This window comes from Salvelinus namaycush, chromosome 16, assembly GCF_016432855.1.
Source record: "Salvelinus namaycush isolate Seneca chromosome 16, SaNama_1.0, whole genome shotgun sequence".
Lineage (NCBI taxonomy): Eukaryota > Metazoa > Chordata > Actinopteri > Salmoniformes > Salmonidae > Salvelinus > Salvelinus namaycush.
In genome coordinates, this window is record NC_052322.1 from 30,694,268 (window position 1) to 30,717,535 (window position 23,268).

At 43.8% G+C, this 23,268-nt stretch overlaps 1 protein-coding gene across 1 annotated transcript; it reads right to left on the bottom strand.

Annotated features, from left to right (window-relative positions):
* Positions 1-322: 322 nt before the first annotated feature.
* LOC120061627 (collagen alpha-3(IX) chain-like) lies at positions 323-22,991 on the bottom strand. Its single transcript, XM_039011530.1, has 30 exons — positions 22,966-22,991; positions 20,065-20,133; positions 18,534-18,569; positions 18,360-18,431; positions 15,821-15,856; positions 15,487-15,510; positions 15,237-15,290; positions 14,555-14,608; positions 14,256-14,297; positions 14,047-14,107; positions 13,748-13,801; positions 13,591-13,644; positions 13,344-13,397; positions 13,149-13,202; positions 12,933-12,986; positions 12,682-12,735; positions 12,551-12,604; positions 11,696-11,749; positions 9,883-9,936; positions 9,692-9,745; positions 8,813-8,866; positions 8,640-8,711; positions 6,215-6,250; positions 5,864-5,908; positions 5,732-5,764; positions 1,491-1,637; positions 1,317-1,371; positions 1,014-1,196; positions 699-776; positions 323-507 (listed from the first exon to the last, which is right to left on the bottom strand). Exons 1-30 carry the CDS (start codon positions 22,989-22,991, stop codon positions 323-325), a joined length of 1,902 nt encoding a protein of 633 aa, XP_038867458.1.
* Positions 22,992-23,268: the final 277 nt, after the last annotated feature.

The window sequence follows — 23,268 nt, forward strand, 5'->3', positions numbered from 1 at the left end:
TATTAAATTGTCATTTACTTTCAATGGTATTTGACACAATTGCATGTGTTCTCTAGTGCTCTTGTGAAACGTTTAATCAGCTATGTCCACTTCATAGATGGATGGAGTCTAGATTTTTGTCTTTGTTTCTTCTCTGTTTTCCCAAACTGCTATTTTCCTCTTGGGATGTCCTCTTCCTCTCAAAATAAATCTCACATCTTGTTACTGTTCCCGTCTTGTTTTAAATACATTCAAGAGGAAACTGACTTGTCTTCTCTCCTCTCCTTCTCTTCCTCTTTTTCACCTCCCGGGGGGGCTAGTTCCGGGATGAGGGAAGTAATGTTTAATGGTTCTTGGGATTAGAGGTTTTCCCATGGACATTTGCCCCCTGGCAGGCGGTTGTGTCACAGATTCCTGGGGAGCCCGAGTGCCCAGTCCTTCCTGTCCTACCTGCCTCTCCGGGCTCACCTGGATCTCCAGGGGATCCGTCACGCCCGTCTTTGACGATTCCAAGCACTCCTGGGATACCTACGGGCACAATGTAGGGAATGAGCCAAGTTTCCCAACAGGGATACATTGATTTAAACAGGGAAACCGGCACTACTCTCTAATATAGGCTCAGGTGTCCCACAAAAGGGTTTATACACAGGCAGAGACAGTATACTGATGCAACTCCCCAAACCACTCTCACTGTGAATGCAGTGTATAAACTGTCATACCTTGGTATCCTTGGTCTCCAATGGGCCCTTCGATGGCCTTTCCGATGGGTCCCTTGTCACCCTGTTCACCAAGATCACCTGTTGAAGAGACAGAAAACAAATGTTACTAAAAGAAGGCAATCTATTGGCGCTACAAATTGTGCAATAGGCCCAACATAGAGATGGTCACACTTGTCTGTACACTTCTTATGAGATGTACAGTATGTTCTATGCTGCAAAGTTACTATCTGTAAGTCCATTGCTCTGTGCTGATCAGAAAGGCAGACATTCTGAGTATGTTTCTTGACATGGACCTGTGTATCTTCTGTTACCTACCTCTGGGACCGGAGTCTCCCAGGTCTCCAGGCAGCCCTCTGTAGCCAGGAGGTCCACGGGAGCCGGGGTGACCAATAGACCCAGTCTCTCCTACTTTCCCTGGAAGTCCGGCAGCACCGGGGCGACCCACTTGGCCAGGGGACAGGGGCCTTCTGAGGTTGGCAGCCAGCTGTGCAATCTGATCTGAGGAAGTACATAGGAAGATACATTTGCAAACACATTCTTGTAAAAAAAGGATCTAATGTCCTTTTTTGGTCATTTAGACAAGGACACTACAGCCCTTTTGATCTCCAAAATCCTCACCATCAATCATAGATCCACACAATTCTCTAATGTGCTGTTCGCTTGCCAGTTTACCCTGAAAACAGATGCAGAAAAGACAGACATTTCATTCAGCAGGTGTCATCAATCTGTGGCATTCTTGGCACAGGGACACCCAAGTTTACAGGGATCGAGGTATTATCCCTGGTTACTCACGGGAACACCAATCTTGCCAGCGATTCCAGGCAGACCCTGTTCACCCTGGAAGCCCATTAGGCCTGGTTTCCCAGGAACCCCTCTGGCTCCGAGCTCTCCCTGTGGTCCCACCACACCTTTAGGTCCCAGCTCGCCACGCTTCCCAGACTGTAAACACAAACAAACAAAAATCTAATCTACAGCTCTTGCGTTCACTCAGTAAATGTCAAACAGATGTTTAGTTGTGCGGGAGGAAAGTGCTGGTCTATTGCACTCTGTGGAAAAATGAACTTCTCCGACATCTTGATCTGAGGGAATCAGACAGCTCAATTGTTCCCTTCGCCTCAGAGCTGGTTCAGCAGTTAATTTTAGGTGACCTAGGAAAAAGAAACTACCTGACTTGTCAAAAGCTTTCTATGAAGTAAAAACTGTAGGCCTGGCCATTTCCCCCCACAATAATAAATAAAGTTGTGCAGTCCCTTGAGAACATCAGTGTGGGAGTGTATATGGCGTTGTCTCACTTGATAATTAATCTAATGAACACAACAATAGCTCATAAGTGTCAGAGTTACTGTAGCTAGCTAGCACCATGGAGAGTTGTTGAGCCACATCAGCGCCTTGGCTGTAATTACATTCATTGTAAGGCAAACTGTACTGCAGATTAGCGTAGCTCCCTTCTCCTCTGTGGGGATGGCAGAGAGTGGGCTAATAACACTAAAGCAACCGTACAGCAAGCTAATTAATCCAGCTAATCCTAGAATGGGAGCTGGGAGGATCCCGTGCAATGAGTTAGTGTGTTGCAGTCTGGCCTGGGCACTAGCGCTTAGTAGCAACACCACATCTCTGGCAACACATCAGACATGGCGCAGCAGGCAGAGATGGTTGCCTTGCTTCGCGTTCTTAGGAAACTATGCAGTGTTTAGTTTTTAATGTATTATTTCTTACACTGTTACCCCAGGAAATCTTAAGTTTTAATACATACAGCCGGGAAGAACTATTGGATATAAGAGCAACGTCAACTTACCAACATTATGACCAGGAATATGAGTTTCCCGAAGCGGTTCCTCTGTTTGGACCACCACCCAGGACAATGGATCGGATCCCAGTAGGCGACCCAAAACAACGGCACCGCAGAAGGAGCGGTCTTCTGGTCAGGCTCCGTAGACGGGCACATCGCTTACCTCTCCCGAGTATACTACTCGCCAATGTACAGTCTCTTGACAACAAAGTTAGACGAAATTCGAGCAAGGGTTGCCTTCCAGAGAGACATCAGAGATTGTAACATTCTCTGTTTCACGGAAACATGGCTCACATTGGGATACGTTAGAGTCGGTACAGCCACCCGGTTTCTTCACGCATCGCGCCGACAGAAACAAACACCTCTCTGGTAAGAAGAAGGGCGGGGGTGTACGCCTTATGATTAACGAGTCGTGGTGCGATCATAACAACATACAGGAACTCAAGTCCTGTTGTTCACCTGACCTAGAATTCCTTGCAATCAAATGCCGCATTATCTACCAAGAGAATTCTCTTCGATTATAATCACAGCCATGTATATCCCCCCCAAGCAGAGACCTCGACAGCCCTGAAAGAACTTCATTGGACTATGTAAACTGGAAACCACATATCCTGAGGCTGCATTTATTGTAGCTGGGAATTTTAACAAAGTTAATCTGAAAACAAGGCTCCCTAAATTTTATCAGCATATCGAATGCGCGACCAGGGCTGGCAGCTTTCTGGATCATTGCTACTCTAACTTCCGCGACGCATACAATGCCCTCCCTCGCCCTCCTTTCGGCAAATCTGACCACGACTCCATTTTGTTGCTCCCAGCCTGTAGACAGAAACTAAAAACAGGAAATGCCTGTGCTCAGGTCTGTTCAACACTGGTCCGACCAATCTGATTCCACGCTTCAAGATTGCTTCGATCACGTGGACTGGGATATGTTCCGGATAGCCTCAGACAACAACATATGCTGATTCGGTGAGCGAGTTTATTAGCAAGTGCATCGGTGATGTTGTACCCACGGTGACAATAAAAACCTTCCCCAACCAGAAACCGTGGATTGATGGCAGCAATCGCGCAAAACTGAAAGCGCGAACCACTGCTTTTAATCATGGCAAGGCGACCAGAAACATGACCGAATACAAACAGTGTAGCTATTCCCTCCGCAAGGCAATCAAACAAACTAAGCGTCAGTATAGAGACAAAGTAGAGTCGCAATTCAACGGCTCTGACACGAGACGTATGTGGCAGAGTCTACAGTCAATCACGGATTACAAAAAGAAAACCAGCCCCATCGCGGACACCGTCGCCTTACTCACAGACAAACTAAACAACTTCTTTGCTCGCTTTGAGGACAATACAGTGCCACTGACACGGCCCGCTACCAAAACCTGCGGGCTCTCCTTCACCGCAGCCAACGTGAATAAAACATTTAAACGTGTTAACCCTCGCAAAGCTGTCGGCCCAGACAGCATCCCTAGAAGCGTCCTCAGAGCATGCGCAGACTAGCTGGCTGGTGTGTTTACGGACATATTCAATCAATCCCTATCCCAGTCTGCTGTTCCCACATGCTTCAAGAGGGCCACCATTGTTCCTGTTCCCAAGAAAGCTAAGGTAACTGAGCTAAACGACTATCGCCCCGTAGCACTCACTTCCGTCATCATGAAGTGCTTTGAGAGACTAGTCAAGGATCATATCACCTCCACCCTACCTGACACCCTAGACCCACTCCAATTTGCTTACCGCCCCAATAGGTCCACAGAGGACGCAATCACACTGCACACTGCCCTAACCCATCTGGACAAGAGGAATACCTATGTAAGAATGCTGTTCATCGATTACAGCTCAGCATTTAACACCATTGTACCCTCCAAACTCATCATTAAGCTCGAGACACTGGGTCACGACCCCACCCTGTGCAACTGGGTCCTGGACTTTCTGACGGGCCGCTCCCAGGTGATGAGTGTAGGAAACAACATCTCCACCCCGCTTATACTCAACACTGGGGCCCCACAAGGGTGCGTTCTCAGCCCTCTCCTGTACTCCCTGTTCACCCATGACTGCGTGGCCATGCACGCCTCCAACTCAATCATCAAGTTTTCAGACGACACTACAGTGGTAGGCTTGATTACCAACAACGATGAGATGGCCTACAGGGAGGAGGTGAGGGCCCTCGAAGTGTGGTGTCTGGAAAATAACTTCACACTCAACGTCAACATAACAAAGGAGATGATCGTGGACTTCAGGAAACAGCAGAGGGAGCACCCCCTATCCACATCAACGGGACAGTAGTGGAGAAGGTGGAAAGTTCCTCGGCGTACACTTCACAGACAAACTGAAATGGTCCACCCACACAGACAGCATGGTGAAGAAGGCGCAACAGCGCCTCTACAACCTCAGGGGGCTGAAGAAGTTTGGCTTGTCACTGAAAACACTCAAACTTTTACAGATGCCCAATCGAGAGCATCCTGTCGGGCTGTGTCACCGCCTGGTACGGCAACTGCTCCGCCCACAACTGTAAGGCTCTCCAGAGGGTAGTGAGGTCTGCACAACACATCGCCGGGGGCAAACTACCTGCCCTCCAGGACACCTACACCACCCGATGTCACAGGAAGGCCAAAAAGATCATCAAGGACAACAACCACCCGAGCCACTGCCTGTTCACCCCGCTATCATCCAGAAGGGGAGGTCAGTACAAGTGCATCAAAGCTGGGACCGAGAGACTGAAAAACAGCTTCTATCTCAAGGCCATCAGACTGTTAAACAGCCATCACTAACATTGAGTGGCTGCTGCCAACATACTGACTCAAATCTCTAGCCACCTTCATAATTAAAAATTGGATGTAATAAATGTATCACTAGTCACTTTAAACAATGCCACTTTATATAATGTTTACATACCTTACATTACTCATCTCATATGTATGCCACACGGCCATCGCTCATCCATATATTTATATGTACATATTCTTATTCTTTCCTTTACACTTGTGTAAGATAGTGAGAAAGGGACAATGATAGACTGGTCTAGTAAGCCCAACTAAGTAGGGGTTTGGCTGTACTCCTAATAAATGAATGTGATCGCAATGTTTTTGGTCGTTTTCTACTGTATTAGAGAGACAAAGTTGTCAGTAAAAGGTGTCTCAATGTAGAGAGTCGGGAACTAGGACCTATACATTTTGTCGTTGACAAACATACATTTTACACTGGCAAGGATATACTCCACAGTTTGGATGAAGATGAAAAGATAACTCACCTCTCCTTTTTGGCCAACTGGACCAAATGGACCCTGAGAATGAGCAAAAGATTGTTGACGAATAAGACAAAGGAAATTGGATGACATACATGTTTTCATTTGACTGAATTTAAAATATGAAGGATAACTTACAGGTTCTCCATTCTCCCCGGGCAAACCATCAGCTCCTGCCATGCCCTGAACAGAAAACACAAGTGAATATTTGAATAACAACAATTGGGTGTGCATGGGAGCTTCCATAGAAAATATAATGTATCGTTAAGTGCCTACAAAAGTCAAATATACCCTCACATTATCTTCCATAATGAGCCCATAAATCCATTTCCCATGATCTTTTTGACAATATTCTCTCTGAACCCCTTAAGAGACAGAACATCCCCAATAGCAAACTGAATGCAGACAGTGGGAAGGGGGTTACTATGGTATTATCATTCTTAGCTTAATTTGACCTTTGACTCCAAATGTAAGGAGCTACAAGTGTACCATGTCTCCTTTAGGGCCTGATGCTCCGACTGGACCCTGTGAGAGAAACAGAACGAGAGAGTGAGGAGAGAGAGAAACAGTTAATAAAATAGAGTCCGTGGTTGTGAAGTCCAGTAGCAGAGCGCAAGGCTCCATAGATGGCAGGCTGTGTGTGCGGAGTGAGATGGAGAGAGGGATGGAGGTGTGGTGGGTTGTGGAGTGGGGCAGCCTAGGAGCTGGATAAAGCCAGGCTTTGTTCTGCCCTCGGCTCCTGAACAGGAGGCTGCTATGTTACCTTTCGTTACACAAACTATAGTTTTGGCAAGTCGGTTAGGACATCTACTTTGTGCATGACACAAGTAATTCAACTGTATATGTACAGTTGAAGTCAGAAGTTTACATCCACCTTAGCCAAATATATTTAAACTGTTTTCACAATTCCTGTCATTTAATCCTAACAATTCCCTGTCTTAGGTCAGTTAGGATCACCACTTTATTTTAAGAATGTGAAATGTTAGAATAATATTAGAGAGAATGATTTCTTTCTTTCATCACATTCCCAGTAGGTCAGAAGTGTACATACACTCAATTTGTATTTGGTAGCATTGCCTTTAAAAAGTATTTAACTTGGGTCAAACGTTTCGGGTAGCCTTCCACAAGCTTCCCACAATAAGTTGGGTGAATTTTGGCCCATTCCTCCTGAGAGCTGGTGTAACTGAGTCGGGTTTGTAGACCTCCTTGCTCGCACACGCTTTTTCAGTTCTGCCCACAAATCTTCTATAGGATTGAGGTCAGGGCTTTGCGATGGCCACTCCAATACCTTGACTTTGTTGTCCTTAAGCCATTTTGCCACAACTTTGGAAGTATGCTTGGGGTCATTGTCCATTTGGAAGACCCATTTGCGAACAAGCTTTAACTTCCTGATTGTTGTCTTGAGATGTTGCTTCAATATATCATATATATCACATAATTTTACTCCCTCATGATGCCATCTATTTTGTGAAGTGCACCAGTCCCTCCTGCAGCAAAGCACCCCCACAACATGATGCTGCCACCCCCGTGCTTCACGGTTGGGATGGTGTTCTTCGGCTTGCAAGCCTCCCCCTTCTTCCTCCAAACATAATGATGGTCATTATGGCCAAACAGTTCTATTTCATCAGACCAGAGGACATTTCTCCAAAAAGTACAATCTTTGTCCCCATGTCCAGTTGCAAACCGTAGTCAGGTTTTTTTATGGCGGTTTTGGAGCAGTGGCTTCTTCCTTGCTGAGTTGCCTTTCAGGTTATGTCGATATAGGACTCGTTTTACTGTGGATATAGGTACTTGTGTACCTGTTTCCGCCAGCATCTTCACAAGGTCCTTTGCTGCTGTTCTGGGATTGATTTGCACTTTTCGCACCCAAGTATGTTCATCTCTAGGAGACAGAACGCGTCTCCTTCCTGAGCGGTATGACGGCTGCATGGTCCCATGGTGTTTATACTTGCGTACTATTGTTTGTACAGATGAACGTGGTACCTTCAGCCGTTTGGAAATTGCTCCCAAGGATGAACCAGACTTGTGGAGGTCTACAATTTTTTTCTGAGGTTTGGGCTGATTTCTTTTGATTTTCCCATGATGTCAAGCAAAGAGGCACTGAGTTTGAAGGTAGGCCTTGAAATACATCCACAGGTACACCTCCAATTGACTCAAATGATGTCAATTAGCCTATCAGAAGCTTCTAAAGCCATGACATCATTTTCTGGAATTTTCCAAGCTGTTTAAATGCACAGTCATCTTAGTGTATGTAAACTTCTGACCCACTGGAATTGTGATACAGTGAATTATAAGTGAAATAATCTGTCTGTAAACAATTGTTGGAAAAATTTCTTGTGTCATGCACAAAGTAGATGCCCTAAACTATAGTTTGCCAAAACTATAGTTTGTGAACAAGAAATGTGTGGAGTGGTTGAAAATCGAGTTTTAATGACTCCAACCTAAGTGTATGTAAACTTCTGACTTCAAATGTAGGTATTGGACTAGGAGTGGTGGGGGGATGCCTTCTGGGGAATATTTTTGTCTTTCAAAGTCCAGTTGGTGTTTGTGTGTAAATGCAGCCTTAACAATCATGCCCTAACATGTTCTCTGTCTGTGTGTGTGTGTGTGTGTGTGTTGGTCAGGTCGTGTGTTAAAAGGCTCTCTAGTTAAGAGATTTTCATTGACAGAAATGTCTCCAGTGGATGGACTCATTAACATTGGGTCAGTTGGTCAATAGTTCTAATCCGTTTTAAAAGGCATAGCTACAAATAAAAGACCTTGTTTATTCACACAAGGACATCAGTGTAGTTGATAGGGATGTTTGGGCTTGGAACCACATGGTGAGCGGTTCAAATCCCTGGGGTGGACACCACTTTTGGTCACTTCAGAGAGGTCTTTGTCCAGCAAGCATTCTGTTCGGAGTCACACTCACCCTCTCACCAAATCCGCCGCGAATCCCGGTTGGTCCGGGAAGGCCAGGGTCACCAAGAGCCCCCTTTATTCCCTGTTGAACATGACATAGACACCATAAGAACACTCCAACACTCAATCATTCAATCGATATTTGGTGGGACATCTCATTCCGTATCCTATCATGCTACTGACCTGGAAGCCTTTGCTGCCCTGAACCCCGATGTTGCCCACTGGTCCGACGCCCCCCTAGGAAACGCACATCATGTTAGCACAATAGGAAGTACACGAGGGCCTAAAGACAATGGAAGTCAATCTTAGCCTGACCTGTGACACAGACCTGCATTCCCTCATCCAATATTATCAAACCTTGCCTTTATGAGACTCCAATAAAGCAGGACATGATTGTGTTTATAACTTTGAAAGAGGAGGATATTGCGGTTGTGTGTTATGAAAGAGGCACAAGAGTCATAATTTGTGTAGAAGTTGATAAAATCACTTGTGTTTGAGTTATGTCTTATCTAAGGAATGCTTTGAAAGTGACACTGCACCCAGCTGTGATGGGGAAGTGCCACCTGGCTTTAGACCCAAGGCTGTATCCTGCATTCCCTCCCTCTAGGGTTCTGATGGGGAACCAAAGACAAAGACCCCTCTGTCTCTCTGACCCTCTTTCCTCCATCCCTATTTCATACATTCCCATCTTCCCTACTGCCTCCATCTCACTAGAGGAGAATAGCTGTATAATGGGGTGGTATGGGACTACATTTCCCCATGGGTGTAAGAACATGTTGTACGTTACTATGCAACAGTCTCCTAGTTAATCACAAACTATTGTGTTTTATCATTTAACTAATAAGTGGAAGTTTTCATCTTTATCCTCTCTCAATCGTCAAATATAGCCCCATGAAGATATGAAACAGATTTTTCCTACCAGGAGTCTGTTTTAACCATGTGTTCTAATGCCATGTTGACTACTATTCTGATTGGTGTATGGCTCCATTCTACCCACTGGCATCTTAACAGGTGGATGCTGCCACGTTTCCATAGTATTGAACTTTGACCTAGACTACTTACAGCCACTCCTCTGGGTCCCGCCTCGCCCCTCTCTCCTGGGATACCAATGTCGCCCTGTGGGAGGAGTCAGATGATGGTGCAGGCAGGTGAGAGGAGCTGATACACCATGACTGCATTGTAACAAAATGATCCACAACACAGAAACCCCTGAAATACCCCACAAGTGCCCCAGAAGCCCATCAGATACATACAGGAATACCTGGCTCTCCAGATGGCCCTGCCTCTCCCATCTCTCCTGGGTCACCCTGGGAAGGAAAGGGGAATGGTTATGTGGTGGCTTATCATCTTTACTGCAATTGGCTAAATGGTTCATCTGATTGTATGATATAATTTATGACATCACTGTCTATATATTTTTCCTGAAAGTGTGATGTAATTTGTGACATCACTGTCTGTATGGTTTCTCTGATTGTATGATACAATTTGTGACATCACTGGCTGTATGACATCCCTGTACATATTTATGACATCACTGATTATGACATCACTGGCTGTTTCTCTGATCCTATGATATTAGTTGTGACATCATTAGCTGTATGTGTTAAACATCCAGCTTCAGTCAGCTGATTCTAGCCATCTTTTATGGTTAGTTCTAGTCGGGAAGCTTAGTCTCCCATTCAGAGGACGCCCACTTTTGTTAGTGTCTTATTGGTCAATGTCACACCAAATAATTATCACCACATCTCCTTCAGCTTATCAGTGGCCTTGATTCCTGGGACTTCAGTTTCAGTTAGTCTATGACCCCAGCACGCTGTGTGGTCAGAAACGTGCTTTCCCCATCCCAATGAGCACTTCTAAAGTTTTTCCTCCGGCTGAACTTTTTTTCCTTTGGACTGAATCCCTGCATGTCTGATGTTTAATTATGTGTGCATCTAAACGACCACATAGTCAGTTCTCACTGGACATGATTCTCCGTTTCTGAACCATGAGTGGTCAGATGTGTGTGTAAATGTGGACATCTTCTTCCATTAAACTCCCATTAACCTGGACATCCGCATCATCCTTGTTCTGACCGGAAATTCTAAAGTGGTTGCTACCGGCCTTAAGCCAGCACCTAAGGTTTCTTATTACATTCATGGTCCTTTGATTCACTACAACCCTAACCCTACCCCTATTTTTCAGTATGATTCCATCCTTTCATTACACAATATCAATGTGACATCACTGGCTTTATGACATCACAAAACATTTCTGACATGACCAATGATATGGCACGCCTGTATGACATTGCTATGAGTCTTTATGACATACCTATCTGGATTATGTGCATATGACATCATTGGATATATGACATCACTGTCTGTATGCTGTGCCACAATCTTTTTGACGTCACTGTTTATTCATAGCTGTCACAGTGTGGACTAATGGACATTATTAGGTACTTCTAGGCATTTGTGTTGCCTGTTTGACACCCACTGATTGTGACATCGCTCTGTTATAACTATGATATCCTTCTCTTTATGGTCTCATTGTATACATCATATCCCTGTCTTTATGAAATCACTGTCTTCATGACTTAGTTATGCATTGTTGCCATACTCACAACTCCTCCTTTGGCGCCCTTTGCGCCAGCCTTTCCTTGTAAACCCTGAAATACAGACATAGAAACATGATTCTGGAGTAGTGTCCACAGTAGTAATATGATGCCATGGGACTCGGGACTGGTTAACACAAGGTGGGAGACAGAGTTAAGGGCTAGTTAGGACAGAGTAGACTGTAAAGAAATCTATACTGTGTTCTTTACTGCAGAGCATAGAGGCACTAACTGTTGTCTATTTGAGATGTGAGAATGTCTACAGTGCCTATTGGAAATGAAAATCCATACAGAGTACAGAGGTACTAACAAAATGGAAAGCATCTCTGTCTGTGTAGTCATTAGAGTGTGTAAGAGAATCAGAGTGTGTAAGGGCATCTCCCAGTAGGAGGTACAGTGGGACACTAACAGATAAGGGCCAACTAACCCTACACAGTGGGACGCTAGATAATGTAATGCTCGATACTCACAGGAAGGCCGTTGGGTCCTTTCTCACCGGGTACCCCATTCCGTCCAGTGTCGCCCTGGCAATGCAGAGAAACACTGTCACTATGTCATAAAAAAATTGATAGTTTTCATTTGTCTGCTGGACAATGTGAAGCTATCGCCTGCGTCCACATGACTGTGTTTTGTTGATTGTTCTTAATGCTCGTACAGAACTAGGGGAAAAAAGCTTTCCAGTTTTCTGCCCCTTCCACTTGGAACAAGCTTCAAAAGGTCCTGAACTTACAGGAGCTCGTCCCTTTTAATGAGTTTAATGCTACAGTAGGATAAACATTATGATAGAAAATTAAGTGGGTGGGCTGTCAATGTTTTGACCCCTACATATGTAGGATCTTAATTTGATAACTTTTTTGTTGCTGAGAATTTTAGTGTATTCGATGTTTAAAAAGTCTTCTAAAGTTAATCATTTAAACTTAAAAAATGTCTGACTTGATTTGCCATAATGAACATGGATCAACCCCTACAAAAATGTCCATTAATTATAATCCACATAATAATTCACATTTCCTGTTGCTGCAGGAAGATTATCTTCCTGATGTAGCAAACTGGCTCAAATTAAAATCCTACATCTGTAGTTGCACTACACTTTCCCAAACCATCTTGCTGTGTACATTTATGTTTTTAAAACTATAGTGCTTTGTGTTTTATGTTATAAGTGTGTTTGCAACTTTGTGTGCCGCTATTTTGGCCATGTCTCTCTTGTAAAATAGATTGATAATCTCAATGAGACTAACCTGGTAAAATATATCAGCCACACCCTCACTGTGGACTCATGGGAAAGAGAGCAGAGAGCATGTTGGGAGAAAAGGGTGCCACTTTACCTTCTCGCCATCCAGTCCCTGGGTGCCATCTTTCCCGTCTCTGCCGGGGATGCCCTGCAGGAGAGAGAAACACTGTTGGTCAGGGGTCCAAGATATCTGTTATCAATAGAGATTTGTACTTTAAGACTTACGGGCTCCCCTTTGGGTCCTGCTCCGCCAGAAACTCCCTTTGGACCAATTTTGCCCTGTTGAGAAATGATGAGAAACAATGTTACAGTACCTGCAATGAACCGTTTGTAGCACAACATTAGATCCTTTAAAATCCCCTGTACTCACACCATTTACCATCATATGACTGTTTAGTCTGCTGTTTGATTAGAAATGAGAGTTATCAGACATGCAAATATAAATGCAAAAATGTATATGTGTATTATTTACTCACAATCTCTCCCTTTGGCCCTCTAAATCCCTCTGGTCCTTTCTCTCCAGCATCACCCTGGAATTATCAAATGACACACACAGAGCTTTTTATTGATGGGACCAATGGCAGACATCTAACACAATGACATAAAGATCAGCACCGAAGTGAGCAGTGTATAACTTGTGCAGTATGAGTTATACACTCCTCAACAGACAGTACAAACAAGGAGAGACTCACTGTCTTGCCGATGATGCCAGCAGTACCAGGTTTGCCTCGGAAACCTGGTAAACCCTAAAAAGAGAGAGATAAAGAGAGATAATGCATTTTAATCAGGAAAACTGAGAGCACATCAAGTTTCCACTGCAGCCCATTGAAGTGCTGCTGTAAATTCCAGAGATCTGTGACAAAGACCTTCAGAGGCGTGGTACTCACCCTGTCTCCTACTGCCCCCATTGGGCCCGGAAGTCCCCTCAAACCACGAGGACCCTGGGAAACAACAGCACAGGATGGTTAGGGACCAGCAGAATCAATCATAATCACCATCAGAACCTATCAGAACATTCAACAGTGCATAGCATTCACACATCAGGGCTAAGGCAGAAAGGAATCAACAATGTAAACGGACAGCCAACAGATAGAAATGGCCGTGTTTTGAACCACATTAGGTGACAAAACTCACCTGCAGGCCGACAGTGCCGGGAATCCCTGGAGGACCAGGTGGGCCAGCATTACCCTGGGAGAGAGGACACACAGTTAACAACACATAGTTAACATCTGGATAAAGACTTCAGACTAGTCACATACTCTGATTTTTACTCTTTCAACTCTGATCTCACCTTCTCTCCATCTTTCCCGAGCTCTCCCTTATCTCCTTTGTGCCCTGTGTGACCCTAAATAAAGATAGAGGGAATGATGAAAGGAAAGACAGAAGAAGCAAGGCATACATAGTTAGAGATGGATGGTGAGATATAGAGAAAGACAGAGGGGTAGATGATGGGAGAGGGAGAGATACAACAGTTCGTTTTGCTGTCACGTTTGGTAGTGAGTGATGGAAACGCCAACCGGATGCTTCACATTTATACATACGGTGAAATATCTGGCTCATTGTTTTATCTGTGGCGACAATGTCCTGTACCCACCTTGAATCCAGGCATTCCTGGAGGGCCAGCGGGGCCAGGAGGACAGATGGCAGGACACTATAAAGGGGACAGACAACACTGCATTAGGTAGTTATGTAGTAAAAATAATGTCACACTGCTGTTCAATGTTGTGCATAGCAATCAGTACAGTACAGGGTTCATGTCCTTAAATGTGTTGGTTCTAAAAAAACATTCTGACACTTACCAACAGATCTCCACTGCCATCAGGGAGAGCCCCAGGAAGACCCTTAGAAAGGTAGAGAATGACATTTAGATTGATATATAAATGAATGAGTAACATTTCCACCTTTCTTTCTTAAAGCATTTCTTCACCCCACATCTGAGGACATTCATCTCCATTCCTTGTGAAAACTGCAATTATGCTCTAGAAATCCACTAGGTGGTAGTACATGGATGCACTGACTGATGGCAGCTAAAACAATGACAATGGGGGATTTCACTAATGTGAAAAATCAGCAGATAATGTGGATGTTCTGTTCTTACTGGTGGTCCATCAGGGCCGGGAGGCCCGGATAATCCTGGAAGACCCTCAGGGCCCTGGGAGAGAGAGAGAACACACAGGTCAATCAACAGGATTCATTTGCATATAAACTGCACAAAATCAGTGCATAGATTCACATTGCCCCTACCCTCATGTTAAACGAAATCAAAGCTGACTCTTCCTTGCTGCACCCCTGGTCAGCGACTCCGATAAGAAACTCAACTGAAATCATGATCACTCCAATCAGTCCTAGTTCTCTCTCCAGGGGCCTCTCCCCACAGAGAGGAGACCTTATGCTGGGGTAGCCCACTAACAGGACCCCCTCCACTCATGGACATTCTGATTCCCCCCCTTGACTACTGTAAACGGTCATTGTTGGTTGATTCTAGCAGAGGTTTATTTAAAAAGGATTGGAATGAAGAGACATGCCTGTCTGTCAGAGGTCTCTAGCCTTGGTCCTGGAGTGATCCTGCTTCTGCAGACTTTGTTTGTCATTCAGTGGTTAAACAGTTAACTCGCCAACTTGATTACTTAATCATGAATTAGCAGTGAGTCCACTAGATATCCAGTAGCGGCAGTCAAAGAGCGTATTACACAATTGGTTAAGTGTATATTTCCCTGTTTTCTGTCTGTTGTACATCTTTCTTAAAATCGGGATTGATTCATTAATTGGTCTTCACTCACCGCTGGTCCCTGTGGCCCGATTCCGCCCTCAAGCCCATTGGCTCCAGGTGGCCCCTGGAAACAATAGAAATGGGTTAGGTGAGAGCACACACACACATACACGCAAGCATTTACGCACGCAAGCATTCATGCACGCAAACACATGCATAAATGTGTAATAAGACACACATATACATGCAAAAAGATCCACACACACACATACATGCAAAGTGACAACATAAGAAAAATGTTTATAATCATCTGTACTCACTGGAGCTCCTGGTCTCCCTCTGCCCTATGGAAGACAGGGAAAGGCATATTAAGACATACATACACATCAGTTTGTGTACACTCCCACATCGGTGTGTGTCTTGTAGGTAGGGCCCAGCATGTTTCTTGGCCATGTGACCTAACCTGGAAACACTCTGGGCCCTAGTTATGGGTTTAGCTGTAGACAGGAAACACTCTGGGCCCTAGTTATGGATTTAGCTGTAGACAGATGAGGGGGTGTAATAGAGGTTATGAATGTGGACAGGTGAGGGGGTGTTCTGATATAGGTGACGTTGATGGCATGTAACAGTGGTGGAAGATGTAACAGTACTTACAGGAGGTCCACCTGGCCCGGAAGGTCCAGCGTCGCCCTGTAGAAACACAGAGACAACCCCTCAGACGACTTCAACAGATAAAATGAAACATGAGACTAGGCAAGAACTAGGTTAAAAACCTAAAACATTAGTTCCAATGTTCTTGCGCCAAAATTGTTTCGAGAACTTTGGGAGGGGATGACATGTGTCCGCATTGAGTCATGTATCAGTGAGCCAAAACTAGAGCAACTGCCTTGGTCCACATAGGTGAGAAACATTTACAATTATTACATTATTATAAACAACAGACCCTGTGCTTCAGTGACACTCAGCCACTCAGCCTAATAAAGATGCACCACCCCCACTCCATCCGATGCTTTCCTTATTTTATTTCGCTTTTCCTGTCCACACTTTCATTCCCCCCTCCCTGTTTCCCCTTGCACCCCCTCCTTTACCCTCCAACCCCTCCTCTGTTCTCCTCAACCCCATTCGATCTCAGCTGTGTTTGGAGTGTCTGTGTGGTGTGAGGGAGAAAAAGTCTTACAATCAGACTTAACACAGTGGTGTCACAGCAACCCACACTGCATTCCACCCTGTGTCTGCTGACTTTTCATTTGATGAGTGTAGACCGGTGTACAACTGCACATACTAACACACACACACACAGTAAGACACTTGCACACACTCACATGTATAGTCACATCACTCATGCACCTGTACACATACGCACGCATATGCACACACATACAGCCACACGCCTGTATGTCTCCTGTGATGTATGGAATGTAATGTATGGTGGTTAGTTTTCCCTTTTCCTCTCTTTACTGTTATTCTCAGTATCTCTAAGGTTATCTGCTTGATTTGAACTAAAGTTCATGAAACTACACTAACCTTTGTGCAAAGTGAGACTGAAGTCTTCACTGCTACAACAAAGCACACATGAATTACTTGGATTTAACAATAAAAATATACAACTATCCTTCCCTACTCTAAGCAGTAAAGACGCTGCATATGGGTATCAAAAAGCATCGGTGCATCTCATTATCTAGTGAATGTTTTGGGGAGATGGTCGATATGTCTTGACATAGAAAGGGAGTTCTTCTGTGAAAAGAGTTTCAGTCCATATTCCTCAGGGGGAGGGAGAGAATGCCCAAGCTTGTCAACCTTCATCCCATTAGTACATGGATGTTAGCCAGGAAATATCAGACAGGGTTTAAGCCAATTGCAGCACGGCACATTTAATCCAGGTAATTAGGCAGTCAGACATCCTGATTAGTGGAACTAATTAGTTGAATTGCAGAGGGCTGCCTCCACCTTGACAGTGGAGCCATTTACACCCTTCAAGTTGTAATCACAGAATATTTTTAACATCCTTTAACCTACTATTTAATGCATAACTCCCAACACTTAACCATAACCAGTCCTGTGGTGCTAGATAACATTAGTGTAGTACTTTCATGCCTTCCTCTGAGGCTAACAGTATACATTTTGTCCAATAGCAACCAAGCTGCAGATCCCTCTATTTCCTACAGTCTGGGCCGGTTTGGTGGGAAGCTTTTCGCATTCCGGGTGGGATTAGGGAAGCAGCGGCCAGCGGCAGATAAATCTGACTCAGAATCACCCGATCTCTCATTAAAAACATTCCCACAAAGGGCCAGAGCCTGTTCGACAAATCCGTCCCGACAGGGAGAAAACAGAGGCCTGAGTAGGTACCAGCTTTAGCCCACCAAGGTCTCTCCAAGAAGCACACTGTAACTAACCCCCTTTCTCTCTATTCTGGAGGGTCATACAGTAATGATACATAGAGGAAAGAATGGTACCTTCCTCAGCCTAAGGTCACAACACCAGCTCTCTGTATGTGTTTTCATAAACTGAGCAAACTGAAGAACCTCGAATGGTTATTGACTTTGTCACTCTGTACCTGTATCTCTGTGTGTGTTTTTTGTTGTTGTTGTGGGTGATTGAAATATACACTTAACTGCCCAGAGGGGCAGTCTTCAGTTGAAGAGGTCATTAAAGTCAATGGGGTACATCCAGAGGCAAACAGCCAGGAACCCGGAGAGGCACTTCACTTACCACCTCCCCCGGAGGACCGTCTTTCCCAGCAGGCCCATCAGCACCTGTCAATCCCTGAGGAAGAATCACAACATCATGGAAACAATATATTGTGCTATTTCTTACATGTAAATTGCTAAATTCAACTGTTTAGATAGATGGCAGACATATGTTCTTATCAAGTTCTCTAACAAGAGGTAGCTATGAGCCAATTGCGCACACTTGTTCTAGAGGACAGGTTACTCGCTCTGCATGCATGAATGCAGGTAAATATCGGTTCAATCCAAATCAGTCGACTCCAGGTAGTTCATTATACAATGAGATAGACTGCTTCCCAGTTTTCAGTGTAAGCAACTGTCAAGGACTACAGCTTGATATCAATAGGCTCAAACTACTGTTTATCTAATAGGTTCTACAGCAATTCAGCCAATCTTTTACAGATCTATAACAGGACCCGTGTTTATGTGTGTGTGTGTGTGTGTGTGAGTTTCTACGGGTCACTTACGTCCACCCCAGGGAGGCCAGGCAGGCCTGGGTTCCCTGGTCCTCCTGCTCCCCCTGCTTTCCCCTTGGGTCCCTGAAACATTGGGACAGCTCAGTGTTATAATAATCACACACCCTACACAATTGGGTTGTTGATCCTTTGTTGTAAAAGGCTCTGTTCTGTTGTTACACTCACAGCTTTTCCTGAAAGTCCAGCCGGGCCATCTTTGCCCTGTCAATCAAAAGAAACAACATAAAATTCCAAAAGGACACGTTTAAGAGGCATCTGCCTTTGATTTCAGTCTGGAAAATTGGACAGATTTTGAACATACCATGCTCTTAAATAAGTTGTCTGTTAATACAAATCCAGTTACAAATGTTACTCAATTACTGTGTGTGTGTGTGCACGCACATGCGTGTGTGTTTAAAGACTAACACCATTTCAGCAGAAAGTTGTGAAATATGGACATCCTTCTGGCCATTTTTCTTCTCATAAAAGTTCAATCGAAACATGACTGAAATGAAACCCACCCTAGAGCTATAAATGGAATGGCTACCAGTGATAGACAGACTGGGTGTATGAAGTGCTTTAACCCACAGTTGGTTGTAGTTACCCTCTGCCCTAAATCTCCCAATGGGCAATGGGGAGAAATAAACAGTGCTAAAATGGACCTGACGGAGCAGAGTGGTCACATGATGAAAGCCTCCAGTTGGTTTGGACAGGGGGTAGGGAAGTGGAGGGGGAGGAGGTGTGAGGGGTAACTTTAGATGCTCTCGTAGAGTATGAATGAATGGGTACTCTGTATGGCTGGCTGGTCTTCCAAGCTGTGGTGAATTGACTTTACTCCACCAAAGCAACACAAGTATTCAATCCCCAAAATCTAATAGACATAAAATATAACAGACACAAAATTGATAGACAAAGATACAGTATGTATATCAAATTTATGGAATTTCTGTTATGATCAGTAAAGTTGCAAGCTCTGGTAACATATGACATTTTTGTAGAAGTTATTTTTGTTTTAAAGCACATAATCCAATTTCCCCTCTAACATATAGTATAGATATGGACTTGATGTCTGGTTTAAGTTGCGATTTATGGCTTTTCCCATATCTGTCATGATTGGCTCTGATGAGTCTGATGGGCTGTCGTCTGGCCAATAGGAGGCCTGTGTGCAGAGTGTTTAGTGATTACCAAATAAATACCTGTGGCACAGGGATTTGACTCTCAGTGTGAGGAGTCAATATGTTATAAACTGGATTACTAGAGAGCATTTGACCACAATTTTACTGCAAGAGCCATATTGAAACACCGCTATCAATGATGGGAAATTTAAACAACTTGATCAACCTTGATTAGAAAAAGAATCAGTCATACTTGGATTTTCAGTCCATTTGATAAACTCATATTTTTCTCTTTTTCCCCTAAGAAATTGTAGAAACTTAAAAACGATTATTATTATCAGGATCAAAGACAACACCTTCCCTATAAAAAATTGGCATAAAGCTCAATGTACTGTAGATCCACGTAGGTAACTGTTAAAATTCGTTGTGACAAGAAAGTGCTAAAGTGACAAGTTTCTTGATTGCCTCAGCCACGACGACAACTTAAATCAGTAATTGGATGGCAAACCCCTGCTCTACTACAACACTCCACTACCTTACAGTGGTAGTGGTCTCAAAACCAATAAGAGAACCCCACATGCATCGGTGTCTGGCTAACTCACATCAGTGCCATCCTTTCCATCGGGTCCCGGGGGTCCTGGTGGCCCGACTGCTCCTCGTGGACCGGGTCTCTGCAACACAAAACCATGACCTCAAAAATCAATACAACAAAAATTCCCGGAAAACAGTGATCATCATGCTATAAATGGCCTAAAATCAAACTGCTTATGTCTAGGCTACTGTTAAAATGGACATGGAAGGAATGTGCGCATTAAGGATGAAAACAGACAGGATACAATTACACCACCAACAACCAAGAAGCCTAAAATGCTTTGAAAGTGGTCGAATAAGTGTGAATTGATCGTGCATCATTATTCAGAACACAAATAAATGATCACATTTTGCAGGTTGCAGTAGGCAAGGTTATAATGCATTTCTCTTAATCTCCTAAACAATAAACTACAACAACGTAAAAATACATTTCCCTGATTCCGTTGTAAGAATGTGAAAAATATTAATATGTACTACAAAATATGATGCCAAAGCTATGCGAATCAAATAACCCTTAAACAACCATGCGCACTGGCGCAGAAATGCCCAAAATTACGCACAGACAGTGCGAATAAATCATGGAGTCAAACTCATAATTTAAGTGTAATAAAAGGATGAACATATCACAAATAATTCATACAAAGAGTGTATTTAATATAAGACTGGAAAAAAATAAGCTTTCGTTCTTCCTAGAGCTTTCCAGGAGCACGGCTGAATGAACAAAGGTGTCATTGTGCACAGGCCACTGGTCTCCAGGTTCTGCATTCCTCAACCTCAAGGAAAACATAACCCCGACTCCAGAAACGTGCAAGTAAATGAAAAAGAATTACTGCAAAGACAGTCCTTCATGGACACCTGTGTACGATTAAATAAACAAATGGATAGTGAGTTTGCTTTATCTGTACAATTTGACCGCATTGCTTCAATCGACACTTTATATAGGCTACAACCTTATAAAACAAATACAAACGTAGGAGCATAAACGAAATCGTCTATATATCACCGCTATCTAAAACTGGGTCAACTGTTTATGTCAAAATCGATGGTGAATAGCCTAACAAACGTGCAGGTAGCTGCCTTACAGGTAGCCTAATTACTATGGAAGGGTTAGACGGTCACATTTACACCCAAAGGGTAGCTAAAGCAGAAATTAGGAACTGAATGAGAATAACCTCATGCTAGTTATCAAATGCCTCTAAATACATCAGGCAGTTTACAAAGTATCTACTTCGAACACAGGGTAGCGGATGAAAACAGTAGGCATGGATTGATAACGGGCGCCCCAAAGCCACCACTTACCTGGGCTGTAGATGATGTCAAAAGCTGGCACAGCAAGAGCAGCCCGAGAGCTGAAAACATAGCCATGGCTCCCCGCTTGCCCCTCAAATCCGAGTTTACGCGGAAAAAGTCAAGCCCCGTTCCCAGGCCTTATCGCTCGCTCTCCCCCAGGTTTCGTGACAGACCGCTCCTTCACTTTACAGCGCGCGGCTCCTGAATGGCTTTGACGTTGATTCCAGATAAACCCGAGCCTCCAGCCGAAGGGGCTGAGCTCAGTCGTACTGTAGAGAGGGATGAGGGAGGGGTGGGGACGATTGATGGAGGGGAGAGCGGGGTAGAGGGGCACGACTTCTGAGCCAGAAAAAGCGCTAAAACTTTCTTGCAAATCCATGGGGGCGAATGACTGTATATGGGGGCACTACTGCCCAATCCGAAACCGACCTCTACAATCTTATCTCCAAGTTGTGCAGATGTAAAATGTTTGGGTAGGTGAAAGCAAAATGGTGGAAACTTCACCCGCCTAGAGGAGCTACACCATATCCAAACCATTGAGAGCAACATGAAGTACCCACCCATAGGGCAGAAGCTACACTAGGTTTTGGAACGTAAAATCAGAGACTCCTGGGAGGACTGACCCTTCCTTGGTCCACAACTAAGCTTCCCTTCCACCAACATGCAACTTCAGTTTGTAAAACTTAAAGACTGCCTCATTATCATACCAGGTAGCACATTGGATAAGCAAGCCTACTCTGAATACATTCACCATTTTGACAGTATCCATGCCACTGCACTACACTTCTCAGCTGTTAGCATAGTACAGTATTCAGACAAAACCAAGGTTGGAATATGAAGAACTTCATAATTCTAGAAAAAAAATGAAAACAAATTCAAATAAGTTGCACAATCTTTATTTTGTTATTTAACAGGAAAAGGGTAGTTGAGGTTGCATGGACAAAGGAATCTGAAATTCCATCCCTCACCCCACCCAAGTGGAGTATATTTAATTAACAACCCTTTCTATACACAATTTCAATACATGTACAATTAATAGGTTCATTCATTTGCCTAATATTTTAAAATGGAATTCATGACAAAATCTTCACCAGGGTGAAAAACAAAGATGACCCAAACAATCTCAGAGATGGAAGAAATGCCATCCAATTGGTGACAGATTTTCATGCGAATATTAAAAAATTCTGCATAAAGAAACTGTCAAAATACACTACGATGCATTTTGCATCAAATGCTGCAAAACCCAGCATCATATGATGCAAAATGCGTCATATGGCTGTATTTTGTATCTTGACAACTTGATTGCTGACATGCAAAACATTTTGGGACTATATCAACAATGGAGTTTTCCTTTTAGTGAAAGTACATTTTGTGTGCAATGTCATCACGCACTGATTTTAATGCGCAACAATTCAGTTTGGTGGAAACACCAAACTGGAGTCAAGTGTCGATCATCATGTCACCAGAATTTGTATATATTTATTGGAAATTAGCATCAAGCTCATCAACGTGCACTTTCACCACCCTGTGAAGTTCATCATAAATTATTTCACAAACTGCATGGTTTCCTGAGTCATTGTGGGAGGATCACACAGCATATGATCGTGTGTCTCCTAGTTTACTTCGATATGATGGTTTCCGCCGCCATATCTCGCATAATTAATTTTAGACAAAAAAGATGCCACCATGTCGAACAAACTTGCACCGAAAGTTCCTGTTTCCATCAAAGCGGTCTTGATTTTTCTTTTTACTAGCATGCAAACTGGATGGAAACGTGGTTATGTCTCAAACATAACCTCGGAGATGGACGAAATGTTGTTTACCATCTCCCACAGGGGTTTCCTGAGTAAAAAGGCATCTGGCAAATCATATAATACATTAGAAAAATAAACAATTAAACAATCAATACAAATATGCTCCAGAAC

Excerpts from the sequence above, each read along its gene's own strand:
- LOC120061627 (XM_039011530.1), bottom strand. The coding sequence starts at position 22,991 with ATGGCGGCGGAAACCATCATATCGAA. Across the intron at positions 18,432-18,533 it reads CTGGACTTTCAGGAAAAGCT|GGACCCAAGGGGAAAGCAGG; the intron begins GTGAGTGTAACA and ends CCAATGTTTCAG. Across the intron at positions 15,511-15,820 it reads CCGGGCCAGGTGGACCTCCT|GGCAGAGGGAGACCAGGAGC; the intron begins GTAAGTACTGTT and ends TGTCTTCCATAG.